The 14497-nt window shown below is 36.6% G+C and overlaps 1 protein-coding gene across 8 annotated transcripts in view; it reads left to right on the plus strand.

The window, feature by feature from the left end:
- Positions 1-14497, plus strand: part of CDK14 (cyclin dependent kinase 14) — a 314718-nt gene that overhangs the window by 70342 nt on the left and 229879 nt on the right. For all 8 annotated transcript variants that reach the window (XM_085573088.1, XM_085573092.1, XM_085573090.1 and 5 more), the window contains one exon: positions 12087-12332. In XM_085573088.1, the coding sequence (XP_085429214.1) occupies positions 12087-12332 (246 nt within the window). The remainder of the gene's footprint in view (positions 1-12086; positions 12333-14497) is intronic.

Here is a 14497-nt window from a genome sequence, read left to right on the forward strand (position 1 = left end):
AAAGTTCTACAGTTTAATAATGGATTGGTTGGTTTTGCTGCTGCCTAGGATAGTAGTGGAACCAGCCCCCTAACTTTCAAGTTTGCAAGGAACTTTCTGTGTCTGGCAAAGTAGTCCGTATACATAAAATTATATGATTATAAAATGTGATTGTACTGCTGGTAGGCAGCTGTGCAGGGTAAGTTATGCAAAATATCTACAATCACTCTCAATTTTGGGACAATTTTGCCATGAGAAGATCAATGTTCTGTAAGGTTGGAGGGTTTCTTACTCTGATGTTCTAATGATAGATGTGATTTTTGACCAATTTGATTCTCAAAATTTGTTGCTTGTTGAAAGTGATTCATGATGAACTCACAGCTTTGAAGGTGCAAATTGCCACCAACTGCAGAAGGCTTGGTTGCTTTGTACTGTTACAGCTTATTCTTTAAAATTCATTTGAGCACAGTCCTAAGTCTAGTATAGCACATGTTTTGGCTTGAATACATCAAAGAAGCAGCAGTGATTTTCACTTCTCTGTTGAAATACATAGGTTTTTTTGTTTTGTTTTGTTTGTTTGTTTGTTTTTTTTTTAATAAGCATTATCTCTATGCTGTTCGTAGAATTCTCATTATAAAATTGTAGCCATCCTTCTTATGATGAGCTCTTCTCAGTATAAGCTTGCAACCTCTCCATTTTAAGTTTTATACATCTTGGCAAGAAAAGATATACTAGTATTCTTCATATTCTGAGTAACTTAATAGGTGATAATTTTCAATTATGCTCCTGACTAAATTCTGAATTGTAGGATATGGCATATTTTCCAGTGTAGCACATTTTACACTGAAAAGCAGGTTTCATTATGCTCTCTTACACCTTTTTGCTTTGAAAGTTATTGTGCTGCTGCAAGTCTGGCAAACCTGTGGTAGCTGCTAGAAAATTCCTTTGAGACTTTTCATTCAAGTTTTATAGAATTCTGTAACCAGGTCATTTGTCTGAGGGGAAAAAAAGCCAGAAAGAACAAGTTAAAAAAAAGAAGTCAGGTGTATATGAAATCCAAACATAGATGAGGACTTTTCATTTAATTATTTGTGAAACTGGGTTTCTCATCCTTGTCTGAACTCTCAAGCTTCCATGAAAGAAAGCAATGGCAGAAAGGTCATGGATGGCTGTTACTAAGATTTCAGGGAGACTGAGTTGGAATGTAGGTTATTCAGATCTTGGAAGATTCCTTGCACAAGAGAATAATGACAAAGTTGAAGCTCTTTTTCTGCCTCTACCTTTATAGTGTGCTGATTTGATAGAGGATACTTTGTCAAATTCAGTGGTTTGGAAGATAATATGTAGAAGAGCAGAACTAGAAACGCTCAGAGAGCTTGTCTTTCCTCATGACATTCATCTGCCTTGGAAGCTGTATTTCTCAACCTGTAGGGTTGTTGACCTCAGGGATGAAGCAAGTGAGAGAGTAAGAGCAGGAGAGATTTCTTTCTTGGTGCTAAAATGAAACTTTGAAATGCATTGGCAGAATGAACCAAGCAACTCTCATTCCTTAGTTTATTGTCTGGCTTTTGCTAAAGAGAGTTGAAAAGAAAGGAAGAAACAAGAAGAAAACAGGGAAAGGAATGAAGTAAGTAGATTTTTATTTTTTTAATGAAGGCCGTGATCTGAAGGAAAAAGAGCCAAACTAATTTACCATTCTAGTTTTGAATTATTTCTTGCAAAGCACTTTTAAAACATCTGCTGAAGCTAATGTGAGAGTGACATTGATTTGTTAATGACCATGCAACATGCATGCTGCTTCATTGCAATGAAGGATGTCATCACACCAGACAATAGGTAACTGCAAAACCTTTCCACCTGCAAATGTGTATATTTCACAAAGATGATTACATGACCTATCCCCTTTGTCTTTTAATTTTAAAAGTGCTCTTCAGCATTTATGTGAAGATCATATATGTGAAAGGTCTGAGTATTTTGGCTTAAGTCTTATACTGCCAGTTGCAATGACCAGATCTCACCAACAGCAGCGTTTTTGTTGCACTCCCTGCTTGTAAGAGAACAGTTTTTTTTTTCTTTCAGTCTGATGTACTTGATGATAACTGTGACAGAATCAAGAGGCTTGCTAGGGATAGGCAAAGCAGCCTAAAGGAACCTGGTAGAACCTATTTTCAAGGCATGGAGTTGTTTACAATTTATTTTCTTAAAAACCTTACTAACAGCCTCAGAATCTAGCAAGAATAGGCATTTTGTTGTCAAGTCTCTCAAGATTTCTCACACTTGAACTTGGCAGTGGGAAGACTTACTGCATTTATGGATATGCCTTTGATAACTTCATGATCAGGGGGAGTTTAGGAGGATAGAATAAAATTGTAAACCTGTAAACTCAGAAAGACATAATATACTATTTGCACAAAACCACTATTAATGCTCTTATGGAAAGAAAACTGTATAAACTAGCACTGGCACATGTAGCCATCTGTTGGAGCAGGAGGCTGATATGGAAAATGGATTGAAAATATTTTTTTCATCTTTATTTTTAAATCCTGTTCATATGGTTACAGAGGAGGATAGACAACAGATACAAGTGGGTAACTAAGTAAAAGAATATAAAAACCACCTGTCACAATTTCTTGGGAGAGTGTTTATGTTCAGACACTTTATCCACCGCCTTTCTGGTTACCAAGGCATCCTTGGCTCGTGCCTGGCACTGGAAGCTGCCTCTCCCACACTGACATCTCTACTGATCCTCAACTGTGCCCTCCTGCTTGATTTTTTGGAGAAGTGACCCTCCTACTTTTGGATGCAACAAATCTGGACTCATCTTAATGGAAGCAGCAGCCTGGTTGCAATTTCAGGAAAGGTTTGCATGGCACATTGAGATACATACCACTGTGACAAATGTGAACAGTGCAAGTAAAAGGAAGAATTTATTTGCCAGGCTTTATTACTAACACAGTTACTATATTTTGAGGCATCAGTACAGAAATAGAGCAAAATGCCCCTTTAGATCAGCTCTGTTGAGTTTCTGTCTCTTTTCATGAGTGTTAGAGGCTGTCAGGACTTCGGTGTGGCCTTTATCTGAGACCCTGTCCTTAGGTGACTCCTCCTGACATCTCTTGTCACAGAACAGAGTTTTGCTTTGAGGACATATGTAGACTTTTATAGACCTAAAATCTATTTAGGTCTAATGCAGACTCTCTTGAAAAATGGACCTTTTTTTCTCTTCAAGGAGAGGAACATCAACTTTAATGGATTGGAAACTCACTTTTCTGAAGTTAGGCTGTGCTATGAACAGAAAAAAAAATTAGAAATAAATGCTCAGCTTCTCTTTACCATGTTGATGGCACCTAAAATAATTCCTGATTTCAGGATTGTGCTTGATTCAGAAATTATGCTAATATTTAGGTATATAAAGTTAGCAGTATAAATATGTACTGTATTGCAGTTCTTGGTGTGTTGGTGATGAAAGCAAAGACTTGTGTAACCAGTTTTAACGTCTAGTTTAAAATGTAATTTTTCTTGATGCAGGTAAAAATGTTTTCAGGTTTTTATGTAACTGGGATTCCTACCTCAAGTCTGATCAATTGGTCTTTCTATGAGAGTGACTTTTTTCTCACTTGGCAATTCAGCAGAGACATTTAATCAGCTCATTGAGTTCAGTGTTTCAGACAAACACAGAGAATTAATGTCAGAGCTTCTAGTTCAAAAATTCTCCCATCTGGCACTTCAGTGACCTTTTTATATTTGCCTTCTTCCATATGACAATGACAGTTGGTTTAACATCAGCTTTGACTTTGGAAATAAAATGTCCATTTTGGGTGAGTGCCTTTGAGATGAGCTGTGGGAGGTGTATGAGTAAGTTTGTGGTAGGTACAGCAAGGAGCAGAACATATCCCCAGATACCATTTCCAGTCTCTGAGCTCTGTTTTCAGTTGCATTTGCTAGCTCATACCTAGCATTGCTAGCAATCTCTGTAGCCAATTATGTTAAATAATTATTACCCAAGAATATGAATTATAGTTCTGGGACACAGAGAGAGGCCATTGGGAGAGGAAAAGAAGTGTTTTATTTTACAACCATTTTTTCTTTTATCCTCCTTCCTTTCTACCACATCCCTATTTTTTTTTTTTGCCATCTTTTACTCAAGTACTCTTTCAGCTTCTTTTAGCTGTGCCCATCAAATGTTCAAACCAAAGGGCTGGTGTAGGTGATTACAGGGAGAGGTGAGTGTTCAAGGACCTCTTTCAAGTGTGAGCCTGATTGCACTGGTAGCTCTGGTATGAGCTGGCTGGTGATGTCGTGCAGCATTACATGCTCTACTTCCCCTTTCACAATTTTATCCGCTCCCTTATCTCATCTCTTGCTCTTCATGGATCTTTTCCTGTATTGTAGAGTTCTCACCAACTGAACTCTCTTCTCAACCTGTGCATCTTTCTGCTTGTGGGTGCAGCAGTCATTTGCTGACCCTCTCTTGGGGAGGATGGAGAGTGCTACCAGATGGACCAAGAAGAAGCAGGCAAGGCTTTTGTTTAAAATGAGAAAGAGCCTCCCTATTCCTTTGTTCTGCAAAGAGAATGAATCTGCAGATAGCTGCATTTTTATTCTGAACAAAGCTGCTTATAATACTCCAGAACATTCCCAAACTGTGTTTTATAAGTAGCAAATGTCAGATTCCAGGGATGCCAAAATCTGCAGATGACTTGTGTTCTCAATTGCCATGGTACCAAAGCATGATAGAGAATAACATGCTTATAAAAGGTAATAAAAACTTGTATCCGGATAGGATTTTTCCAGTGAAAATTAATGGCAGACTTTCTAAGCAATTCAGCTGTTGAACTAGTAGTCACTTAAACCATATATATTCTTTTCTTTATACGTCTCTCAGCTAAATGCAACTGCTCAGTCTTACTGTCTGTAATAATGAGATTGTTGCACTATTTCCGGTGGGCTTTAGCTCTACGAATTATAATCTATATGTTTATAACTTTTCCCTTAGAAAAGCCCAAATGCTTTACAAGCTTAATTAGCACTCCCAGTTTCTGCTTGTGATAGGGGCAGGATCACTGTGTGAACAGGAAAATGGAATTGTGGTAAAGTTAAGTGACTTCTTTACCTCACATTAAGTAATTTTACTTTTTGTTTTTCTTACTACATGCTAGATCTTGGGTTTCCCTGTATCTGCTCCTTTAATACTGTATTTCCTGGAATGGTGTAAGTGGGTGGAATTCAGATATTTCCTTCAGATTTTTCAGTAGCAGGTTTGGATGTCCACTCTGGTATTTACCCAGCCAGTCACTTTCCCCCCAGATTTACACTGTGGCAATAAGCAACAGAAAATAGTAGATTGTAATTTAAAAATATTTTATGTAAGTCTGTATCTACTGGATGACCAAAGTAAGCATTTGTAGTGTTAAATGTAAGAATTAAAACCCAGATATAATGCATCTTCCTGAAAGATGTGACGAGTTTCAGAGTAGGGTGTCTTTACACTAAACAAACATTTTAAACTTTTTTTCTTCTGTGTGGTAGGATATCTGACCTGTTCTGCCAGAATTGGTTGTTCTTTGTTACTGAGAATATCTTTATTAAAATGAATAGATTTCACTCATATGGGACAGTCTGTATTTTACTAAGTACCCAAACAGGTGATTAACTCCTGGTCATTCATGACTGTTTAAAAATTCATGAACTGTAAGACTATAAATTACTTACATGGTTTATTGGATCAGTCTCACTCTTTTCAATGCTATATGACTTTAAACAGTAAATGAACTAGTCTAGCAACCTTTAATTTTAAGAATCCCGCTTCTTTGGGAGATCTTAATTTTGATGACAGTGATGAAGTGAAAAAATCTTGACTTGAAACTGTATCACAATAACTACATCTGATATACCATTTATTATTTTCATATTAATCCCAAATGCAGATTAAGGAGTATTGCCTGAAATGAGATTTAAGGTGATTCAAAGAGGCATCTTTATTTAGAAATGGTTCTATGAATGATTATACTAATTTTTATTTATTTAATGGGGCTTATTGTGAAGCTTTATACATGGAGAAAAATTACTCTTGTGATTTCAGTCTCTTAACTTCAGCAGTATTCCCTATGGGAAAAAAATTGTTTAAATGCTGAAATTGTGTTTTAAGATATGGTAAGTACCATGATGTTAGGGTGGAGGCTGTAGCCCCATGGTCCATACTGACATAATGATGACTAAGGTTCTTTATCCTAGAGCAGCCTTGGGATCTTCTCAAATTGACTGGAGACTGGGCAGGAGGAGCAGGGAGCATGTCCAGGCTGTGTTGTTGTCTGTCATACATTGTCTTCGGATTCTGATCCCCAACTAAGAAAGTTGCAAAGTATAAACTATGTTGTGGGTTTTTTGTGGTTCTAATATGGGAATCTCTCTCTTGAATATTCTGTCTCTTTTTACCTTAAATAAACAAAAAAAACCCACAAACACTAAACTTTTAATGTCAAGCTGCACTAACTTTTGTGATGATGCATGTAATTTTGCTTTACATTGCCAGAATCTGTGATAGCTCAAGTAATTAACATGAATATTCTGATTTTCTAGATAAATCTTCCTTGTGTGGTTTCTTTTAAAAGTAGACAAGAGCTCTTCAGGTACCTGCAAAGTGGCTGTTTGCGCTATAGGTTTTAAGTGGCCAAATGTCTCATCATGATGTCTCGTTTTGTCTTAAGTTTTTCAGTTGAGACTGAGGAAATAATTCTGGACAAATTTTAAAAGTAGGTTTAATTCAGTAATTAAGAGTATGGAGAATGTGTATGTCTTGGCAGCAGAATGTGGGACAACTTGAGCAAGTACAGTTGTGTATTGACATTAATGATCCATACGTGAGAAATGTAATGGGCAGGATACTCATGGAGAGGTGCTTCTCTTGGAGCACTCCTGGGCTGAAAGGGATCTTTTTTCCAAGATCTGGAAATCAGATTTGGGATCAAGGACTCTCAGCTGTTAATACTGTTGCCTCACTGAGTAGGAATAGTTACTGCTATTTTCTGGATTAAATATTTTCCTACAAGATACCAAGTGCCTGGGCAGTTTCTGAGTGCTCCTTTGGAAGTGTTATTCCAAAGAGTAACTTCAAACACAAAAAATTATTTTCTGTAGGACCACTTTGTTTTTGGTGTAGAAAAGCAAATCTCTTTAAAGGGAGACTGGTATTGGAATGTAGCCTTTTCACAATTTTCATCTTAGACCCAAAGCAGAGACTTTGGGGATGAATGTTCTACCTGTGAAATTTTTTGGTGTGAATACCATGCATATTATTCTCATTGTTTTGTGTTCCTTTTTTCCTATCTAGATTTTTTTTTTAGTATCATCTGCTCCTTGTCTTGGCCCCTCTCCTGCCACTTTTGCCAACATCTACTTTTCACCATGATTCTCTGAGATACTGAGATTCCTGTGAAGTGGGAACCTTGGTGACAAAGCAGCTATTTCCTCCCTTATTTTTCATGTCTGGGGCCACCTAACATGCCCAAAGTCGGAAGTGGTGAATAGTCCAGTGAATTCCTTGAGCTCTTTATATCTGATATAAGGTTTGGAAGGATAGTAATATTTTCTTATTTATTGATTATGTAACAATCCGTACATGATGCAGGTATTTTTGTGTATTCCCTGTTAAATGTGTGATAATTTATAGCTGTTAAGTGTAAGCTGATTGGCTTATTTTAAAATCCTGTTTTCTGTAAAGAAGAGTTAAAGCATAAATGAAGATCCCATACCTCTGTTCCTCATAATTATGAGATCTGCTGGCAAAGATACCCCATCTGAAAGAGATAAGTGTTGTTCCATAGCCCTACTTTTAAAAGCCAAATTGTTTTGGAAATAGTTTATACCTCAGAAAATTTTGCCTGGAATGTAGTTTGTGGTGGGGGAAGTACAAAATCATGGCAGTAACTCCTGAAGGGGAAAGAATCACTTCAAGTGTTGACATACCTTAATGTTTATTATATGATTACTTGTTTTAAAGAAATGACAATTAAAACTGGTAATGACTCATGCAGTTGGCTAGACAGAGCTTTCTTTAAATGCATGGAACTATTAATACTGAAAGTTTCTTCTCCTTGATTGCATTATATAAATCATAATTGTCATCCTGCATATTACAAAACAAGGTATCACTTGTGACCTCTACATACATTTGAGGTCAATGCTTTTAATAGTTAAGGTGCCATTGAATATTACAACTTCATGTAGCACCAGTTTTTGACTGTGGTGGCATTTACAGCATCTCAGTGAGTGTCTGGGCTATACTGTTTTGACTATGGCATTACATAGGTGGGGAGAGCTAATGAATCATAGATACTGACTTCCTATATGAAATGGCTAGTTTCACTTTGCTTTTTATTCGGATAACTGTAGCTAAATTAGATATTCAACAAAATCATCTGCTTTTGAGGCTGCATTGGAAAAAGATAGTTTCCATAACTTTCTGGATTGTTATCTTCATTGAGGTGACTAGAATTATTCTGTGCATAAAAGAAGGGTTAATAAAAGAATGTTGTCCATCTGAAGAACCTGTGACTTTGGTAGATAGAAAGAATGAAATGGGGTGAAAAGAAAAGTCTGGTCTTAGAGGTGAGAGAATGTACTTAGAGGGAAAGTCTCTCTATCCCAGAGGATCACCCAGGACCATCCAAAAATTCTGAAAATGAACCATACTTTATTACAAATACTTTATTTGTAATAAAGTAATTACAAATAAATGTGCTTTATTCCAAATACTGTGCTTTAACTGGAAAATGGTCCTTAATTCTCGTATACAAAAAGAAATCTGGAAATGAGGAGGTATTTTAGGCTTCTCACTACCTGCAAGGAGCTACCAGGTGGTAGACACTGGTTTGCAAGTCTAACACCTTCTGATGATAAGTATTTGTATATATCCTTTGAGAAGTTGAAATTTATAAGCAGAAGTTATACTGTACAAAGGAAAATTATATTTGAAAGGCTGAATTAGGGTAAAAAAATTGAAATCCATAATGTTCCTAAAAGCAATATAGTCAAGCTGGTGAAATCTATGATAATTTTTATGAAGAGGAAGACTCCCAAAATAAGTTATGTTTCAGTTTTGCATGGCAAATTGTTGCTTTCTTGCATGATAGACCTCTGCAGAATAAGTTGTACCCTTAGCTGGAGCACAGGAGCAGCTGGTCAGCACTCCTGCTGACCCAGGGCAAAATCTGCTCTACTGTGGTAGCTTAACCTTGCTGATGGAGGGAAACCTGAAACCACAATGAGTTTGTGACCTTAAGCTGGTTACAGCCAGTGCTCAGTGCTGAACTTTTAGACCTGGTCCTTTCAGATTTTACAGAACAGAGTCTCAGACTGAAGTTGGCCTGTCAATGGACTTGGCCTGTCAATGGCAGAATGTAAAACAAATGCGTAAATATTGTTTCTCTTCAGTGTTTTATAGGCAAGGTAGACAATTTGGAAATGTGTACCCTGCAACAGCAGTGTAAGCTTAGCTTTGCTGGCTTCAACAGTGCGCTCTGCTCAGCAGCCATTTGGAGAGAATGCTTTGTTTCTGTCAAGGAAGTATTGGTATCGGTGAGAGGGAAGTGATTTATTAAACCCCTTGTCAGCTCTGGCAGGAGATGTGCTGCAGTTGCAGAACAGGCAGATGGGCAGGGTGAGCAGCCTCTACTTTTGCATTTCTCTGCAGTCCTCAGGCTTTTCCATTAGTGACTGTGGTATCCAGCCTGTGCATCCACCAAGGTGTTTGACTTCTGAGTGGGGAGCTGGTTGGTTGGGGAGCTCATCTTGGTTTTAGTCATTTGCAGTTTGGAAGTTGGCTATTAGAAGATGATAGAGGGGATTTTTATCCTACTCCAGATTCAGTCAAGTGGCCTGAAGGCTAGAGTGCCTCCCTTCAAAATCTAAATTGCAAACTTTTAATGCTTCCAGTTACAACAATAGTAGCACGTACTTACTTGGCCCATGTTAGACCTAGACATGGATATTTTTGCAGTGGAGAAAGAAATCAGAAGCAGCATTCATGGCATTATTATCTATAATATATTTAATATATTTATAGCTGTGTATTCCAAATATTTTAATCTGCTACAGGCACCTTGCTAACCTGAAAGGAAGACGAGTACCACTTTGGAACTTTTTGCCCATATCTCCTGCCCCTGTTTTCTAGATCATAGGGTACCAAATGCTGAGAAATACTTATTACTGATATATTTTGCATCCATGTTGATTAAGCAACATGGAAGTGCTGCTATATTAACAGTGATTTCAATTTACATGATTTTAAAACATCTTTGTTGGTAGCAAGCATTGCAAGAATATGGAGGTGACAGTGGGAAGTATGTGGATACATGTCTGTGCATATGAGTTGTTTTAAGGAAAAGAAACAAATTAGTTCTACAAGTTAACTAATTAAAAACTTGCGCTGCAGCTGTTTATCTTTTCTTTCTGAAGTAACAAACCAAAATTACATAATTGTCTTAATTTAAGCCCAAAAAAATTTTATCATTTGGAAAAAAAGGGGATATTTCCTTTTCTCAAGGAAGTTATAACTTGGTGAAGTTCTAATCTTGGAGAAATCGCATTAGTGAGAAGAAATGCGAACCTTTGTAATGTCTGCTTTGTGACAGTAGTGATGACCTTCATTAGAGTTGACCTGGTATATGATCATTTGGCCAGATGGCATAATGCAAGAAACATAATTTAAATTTTTAATGTAGAAAAGAAATCTTTAATCTACTGTTACAGTGGATCATTAAAAAAAAAAAAAAAGAAAAAAGAAAAAAAAAAAAAAAAGCTAAACTCCACAAGGTGTAGTCACCAGTATTTCTATAAACAATTGGAGTAAGTTGGATTTCAAGGCACAAAATGCCTCTGGAAAAATGGCAAAGAATAATTTATTTGACACGTTTTTGGAGACACTTTGGAGACACTTTGCTTTAGGAAGGAAGACTCCTGATTTAATGGCAAATTTAATGTTTTCCTTTTCTTTTTATATTAACTGTTTTAGGATAACAAGTTTTCAAAAATTAGTATAGATTATAGGTGCTTGAACGTAGTATTAAATTGTTTTTATATTAACAGTTCAATTGACAGCAAATTAACACTGTCTATCCCTAAACACATGCAAATGTCATGTAAGAAGTAAGTTTTAGATTACTTTGATTGTCTTAAAATTTAGAAAGTCTCTTGGGTCTGCTTACATCACACTTCATAACTTTTCCCTGTAGCCTGAAAGCTGAAATTATTTCTTTTGTTTCCAAGTAAAAAGTCAAGTCTCTTATGGGTGACAACAGAAACTAAGGCTTCCAACACAACCCCTCATCAACAGTGTAATTAAAAAAAATGTCATATGTATTGAAATGAAAACCAGAAACATACATGACTGGAGTATCTAAAAGTGCTGTTCTGCTTGTTTAGTTCTTTTGAACTAACCACAGCACATTCTGATAGCTCAAGCAGCGTCAGTCTGTAGAGCTTGGCAGAGTTGTTCTTCACAGTAACAAAGCATTGAACTTCTGTGCTTTAGTGTGCCATTAAGCTGCAGTCTCACGTTTCAGTGCCTGGGAATTGATTTACTGATTTGATTTTCTGAGACATATGGTGATAATAATAATAACACTGTATAAGCATTATTTAAAAATATCATAATATACCGGTATTGAATCTTTGGAAAGCCAGCACCAGCTAGTGCATATACAAACTACCATCATTTATTTTAGTTTAGTCTCATCCAATTTTGAACAAATGGAAATCAATACTGCTTGTGGATATCTGTGGCTAGATTGGCGAGAGAAGTGAAGTGGCATTGCTGCCAAGAACACATTGTACAAGAAAACACAAATGTTTGAATTTATGTATGTCCCTCTTTTGCCTTCCTTTTCCAGGATCTTTCAGTACATTGTACAAAGATAGGCTTTTAATAGTTATTATTGTGATGTGGGTGTCCCCTGTGTAAAATGCATGTGTTGTTTTCAATTTTAACTTAGAAATAGAAAGTGAATGCTTATAAAGTTCAGTGCCTTTTTTTGATGTTGGCTGACGCATTGAATGATATCGACTTTAAGCCTGTTAGAGTCAACAAATGATGTTTTTTTTTTTTCCAGATATGTGTCACAAAGATGTCTACACGGAACTGCCAGGGAATGGATTCAGTGATCAAACCTCTGGATACAATTCCTGAGGATAAAAAAGTTCGGGTTCAGAGGACACAGAGTAGTTTTGATCCGTTTGAGAAGCCAACTAATCAAGTGAAGAGGGTTCATTCAGAGAACAACGCTTGCATTAACTTCAAAACTTCATCTGCAGGGAAGGAGTCACCTAAAGTCAGGCGGCACTCCAGCCCCAGCTCTGTAAGTGCACTGTCCTGCTACCTCTGCGTGGGCCACATGGTGGAATTACGGGCACCAGATTAAGGTTTTCTAGCTTATGAAAGGATTGTTTACTTGGAAACAACAAAGGAAAAGGTCATGGCTGCTATGAAATATGTTTTCCATATATATTTGTAGTGTTATTAATGAAATAGAATCAGAAAATAGAACTTGAAAAAGAATATGATGTATTAATTCCTTTCAGATGTTATTTAGGGTATCTTACAGGATTTCTAAGCATTTTTCTCTCCTTATCCTGGTATGTCATTACAGCTGCTATAATGTTTATGCAGCAAATTTGCTTATTTGTGAAGAGGAATTCCTTCCTATGAAATTTAAGAACCCACATGAATTGACTTTTGAATTTTAAATTTTAGTTTTAGAGAAACAGATCAGATTTGACAGATTTTGTTTACATTTTATAATTATTTTTTTAAATTAAGTAATAAAAAATAACATTTATTTCCTTGTCAGAAATTCTGTGTGAGAGAGAGAGGGAAGAGAGATAAATAACAGACAAGGGTTTGGCAACACATCATAATAGTTTTATTCTCAAGTATTTTGAAAGAAACTAGATAAGTAAAATGTCATGTCTTTAGTGAGTAATGCCCGGAACAGATTTCCCCCAGAAGACCTTCAAAATTATTGAAAAACTATTTCTGTTATGCTTTGGGAAGAAAAATCCATAATAATGTGACCTTTGAGTTGAAAACTACAGATCTAAGTAGAATGGATGTAACACTTCAAATCTTATTTGGTGTGAAAAAATTTAAAAGGTTGATTGCCTCTTCTTTATTTTCTTTCTTTTCTTTGTTTTGCTCTATTTTCTGGAGATCTTCTGTTCTCCCTACAGAAGTTTGACTGAAGCCTGTCAGACTTCTGCTGAGAAATGGCAGGAGATTAATTTTCCGTAGACGAACTGTGTTTAACCCATGTGAATTTAGCGGGTAAGATGTCACGCCTCCAGGGGACTGTCCTTTTTAGAAAAGGTTACATTTTAAAATGTAACCATCTGTAGCAAAAACAAATTTGCTTTTTTACCATCACTTGGCATTATATAGCTGCTGCAGAAGATGTCTCTAGTGTATTTCATCTGAGTCCACGACAAGGAATTCTTATTATAAAACTTTTACCATCAGTAAGAGTGGAAGAATCTATTTGCACTGTGTTTATTTGTTTGTGATGCCTGATTATTTTTTGGCACCAGAACTATTAATTTAAATGACTTTTTTTGGGAGATCTTAAGTATTTTGTGGTATTAACTCACTCCTCATCTCTTCTGTTCCTCTTAGAAGCTATTACTAATTTCTGTTTATGTTTTTGACATTGTTTTGTTAACACTGAAAGGTTTCAGTTGCTTTGTTTCCAGAATTTTGAAGCAGATATTTTTGAAACTGTGTTTTTTGTATCTTGTTCTTCTCCAGAAGGCTGGCACTCTACTGCATCCATATGATCTCGTATGATCCCAGTATTTTCTTATGTAAATGACATTAATGCTTCCTCTACTAGTATGCTACTGCTTAGAGCCATAGTTAAACGTATGATTTTGGTAATCTTCGTCCACAGTGACTCACGCAGACTTACTGGATACAGGAGGTGCAAAGGAGTTTCTTGAAATACAATTCTTATTTCTCAACTTCCTGTAATTCTCTCAGATTTTTATAGCTCTGTTTGGTGAACTCAGTTCTTCCTTTTGCTTGGAGGTATTGTTAGTAATTTTTGACTTTTCCTGGCAAGGAGGAGCATGGGGAGTAATGAAAGTGTTCACGCCAATGAAGAGGAAAGAGCAGTTCACAGCAAAAGGTGATGTTAACCCTCTGCTGATCAGGTCACACCTGGTCCTGCCTGGCAGACCTGAGTTCAGCATCCAAGGCAGAGACAAGATCAAGATGCTTTATTCCCATTCCCAGAACCTGAATACATGGCTTCAGGCAGTAGATGGCCTGATGCACATTTTATTGAGTGATACCCATGTAGTTAGTTGCAGAAATGTATGATTCTGTGTTTTTGAATTATACTTGAATTAACAAGGGGTTTAGGGTTGTCTAGCAGATGCCCTTGCTACTTGCTCTTCTGATCATTACATCTTTTTCTTCCAAGTCAGTTGCATATTCTCCTTTACTGAGTTCATACTTGGTTCTCTGGAA

The sequence above is a fragment of the Lonchura striata genome, chromosome 2, assembly GCF_050655825.1.
Source record: "Lonchura striata isolate lonStrDom1 chromosome 2, ASM5065582v1, whole genome shotgun sequence".
Lineage (NCBI taxonomy): Eukaryota > Metazoa > Chordata > Aves > Passeriformes > Estrildidae > Lonchura > Lonchura striata.